General features: G+C 34.9%; 1 protein-coding gene across 1 annotated transcript; it reads left to right on the top strand.

Moving 5' to 3' along the window:
• The first annotated feature begins 432 nt into the window (after window positions 1–432).
• LOC115963410 (outer envelope pore protein 37, chloroplastic-like) lies at window positions 433–1,475 on the top strand. Its single transcript, XM_031082405.1, has 2 exons — window positions 433–580; window positions 1,063–1,475. Exons 1-2 carry the CDS (start codon window positions 452–454, stop codon window positions 1,192–1,194), a joined length of 261 nt encoding a protein of 86 aa, XP_030938265.1. The 5' UTR covers window positions 433–451; the 3' UTR covers window positions 1,195–1,475.
• Window positions 1,476–2,299: the final 824 nt, after the last annotated feature.

Raw genomic sequence — 2,299 nt, 5'->3', positions numbered from 1 at the left:
ATAAAGAGTGATGGATGCGTTTTGTCATTCTTATTTCCCTTTTTACAATATTTACATGCTGACACAATTCTGCACCAATGGTCTTTAGACCAAATCACCAAATGTCCTATCCACACCCCCCCCCCCCTCCCCCATCCCCCATAAAATAAGGGGTGGAGGATGAGGTTATGGATTCAATCCTGTTTGGAATTTTGTGTTATGTTTGTCTATAAAAATTCATTTGAAAAAAAAAAAATTTAACAAGTCAGTAAAGCAGAAAAAGGGGGGGGGGGGTGGTTGGGGGATATTGTTTCAACATTTAGAACCATGTTAAAGTTGCACGCAAGTTAGGAATACAAAACCTTTTAGGGCATGGGAGAATGCATACAGGTTTTCATTCTTTGCTGGGCTTCATTTCGTCCATTCATCTATTTCCAGCTTATTTTCCAACTTATGATTTGTTCTGATTTCAATGGCCAGCTACTGGTACAATTTTGATTCCAAATACTGGAGTGCTGTGTACAAGCACGTACATGGCAAAGACTTCAAGTTTAAAGCTGGTTATGATTCAGAGGTGCGCCTTGGCTGGGCCTCTCTTTGGGTAAGTACTCCTATTTGCTTCATTGCTTCTGCTATTAAACAAATTTTTTTTTCTTATCTTTAATTAGTTGGGTGGTATAAAGATTTCACAGCTGATAATTTTCTCAACATAGGCATGCTTGTTATGAGCTATCTGGTGCAGGAATGTCAGGTCTTTTGAAGGATTATTTTCTGGCGTCTTTTGGTCATTGGCTTATTTTTATGAGCACCCAAAGAACAGTGAGCTTAATGGATGGTTGAGATTGTTTTGCTCATATACTTCTAAATCACTAGCTTAACTTGAAATTAGAGAGCAGGATAGCTTTGACCATGTGTTTATTTCTTCATCACTTCACTGTATACTTTGATAAGACATTCTCCAAAATAGCAAAAAGAGTTTATCAATTCTGCGATTATAGATTAGTTAAATTTATTGCAAGAGAGTTGTTTTTGTCTGGAACATTGAGCTAAATTTTGCTTGGCTTTATAATGATCTGGTTTCAGGTTGGAGATGAAGGTGGCAAAGCAAAGACGGCTCCAATGAAGATGAAAGTTCAGTTCATGCTCCAAGTGCCACAAGACAACATTGGCTCTTCAGCCTTGATGTTCCGGGTCAAAAAAAGATGGGACATATGATCTAATTCTGGACAGCTGGTTCTCCTTTCTTATACATTAAATATTGGTTCTATATGGTAGCGCAGTTTGTTACATCACGGCCGTTGTACTGATTCTTGTTGCTACATAATGAACACCATTTGGTTGTTATTCTCTTTGAAATTAGAGCTTTAGTGGCCATCATGTGACAGGAAGATCGTATAGAATTTTAAGAGAATTCCAAATTTCCAACTACATAAAGCTATCTCCTGTTGCAATGACGTTCATTGCTAATTTTTTATGCATAGAATTTTCTATTTAATGACTTCTTTTCCAAAATAATTTATTTGCTGCATTGGGTGATAGGGATGTATGGAACTACCCCCCATACTCTGAACTGTTCCGTCTTCATCTAACCTTCAAAAAAGTACTATAAGACGATTAGATAAGACATTTTTTTTTGGTATGCATTTTTATCTGCTAATGTCGAGCCACTTGGATATTCAAGAATGTGATGACTTCATATTCTCTGAATTCAAATCCCCACATCACATTAGGTATTACCGGAATTGGTCCAGTGTGGGATTCATCGTTAATGGGTTTTTAATGGAAGATAATGTCAGATCACTTAAAAAGATGCCACGTTATTTTTTGATAGCCATGTAGGCATTTCATTATCGACAGCTAACAAAAAGACTAATAATGTTTACTTTTTAAACTAAAGGAGCAATATTAATTGTGTTCACTAATTAAATTTCAAGGACCAATAATGTATTTTTGGCCTATGTTATTTTTAAAAAACATGTATTTTCAAGGTATTTCTATTTCACATGGTAATTGGAGTCTTGTTCAAAAAAAAAAAAAAACCTCCTCAACTTTGGGTCAAAATCAAACTAAGCCCTACTCTTCTAATGAGGATTGACTCAAAGCCTAGGCCTAAAAAATTGTGGTGAAAATTGATCTTTTAAAAAAAAAAGAGTAATACTATAAATACAAATTATAATATTTTTTCATAATTATTGGCCTAAGAAGTTTTGCTTGTAATTAGTTCACTAAAGCAATATTACATTCAAATGCTCTTACTACTGCTACCAATTATAGCATTTCATCTTGGTAGAAAAAAAATGTGAAATTTTTTGTGTCTTGA

Source organism: Quercus lobata, chromosome 10 (assembly GCF_001633185.2).
Source record: "Quercus lobata isolate SW786 chromosome 10, ValleyOak3.0 Primary Assembly, whole genome shotgun sequence".
Taxonomy (NCBI): Eukaryota; Viridiplantae; Streptophyta; class Magnoliopsida; order Fagales; family Fagaceae; genus Quercus; species Quercus lobata.
This window is presented reverse-complemented; position numbering and strand designations above follow the sequence as displayed.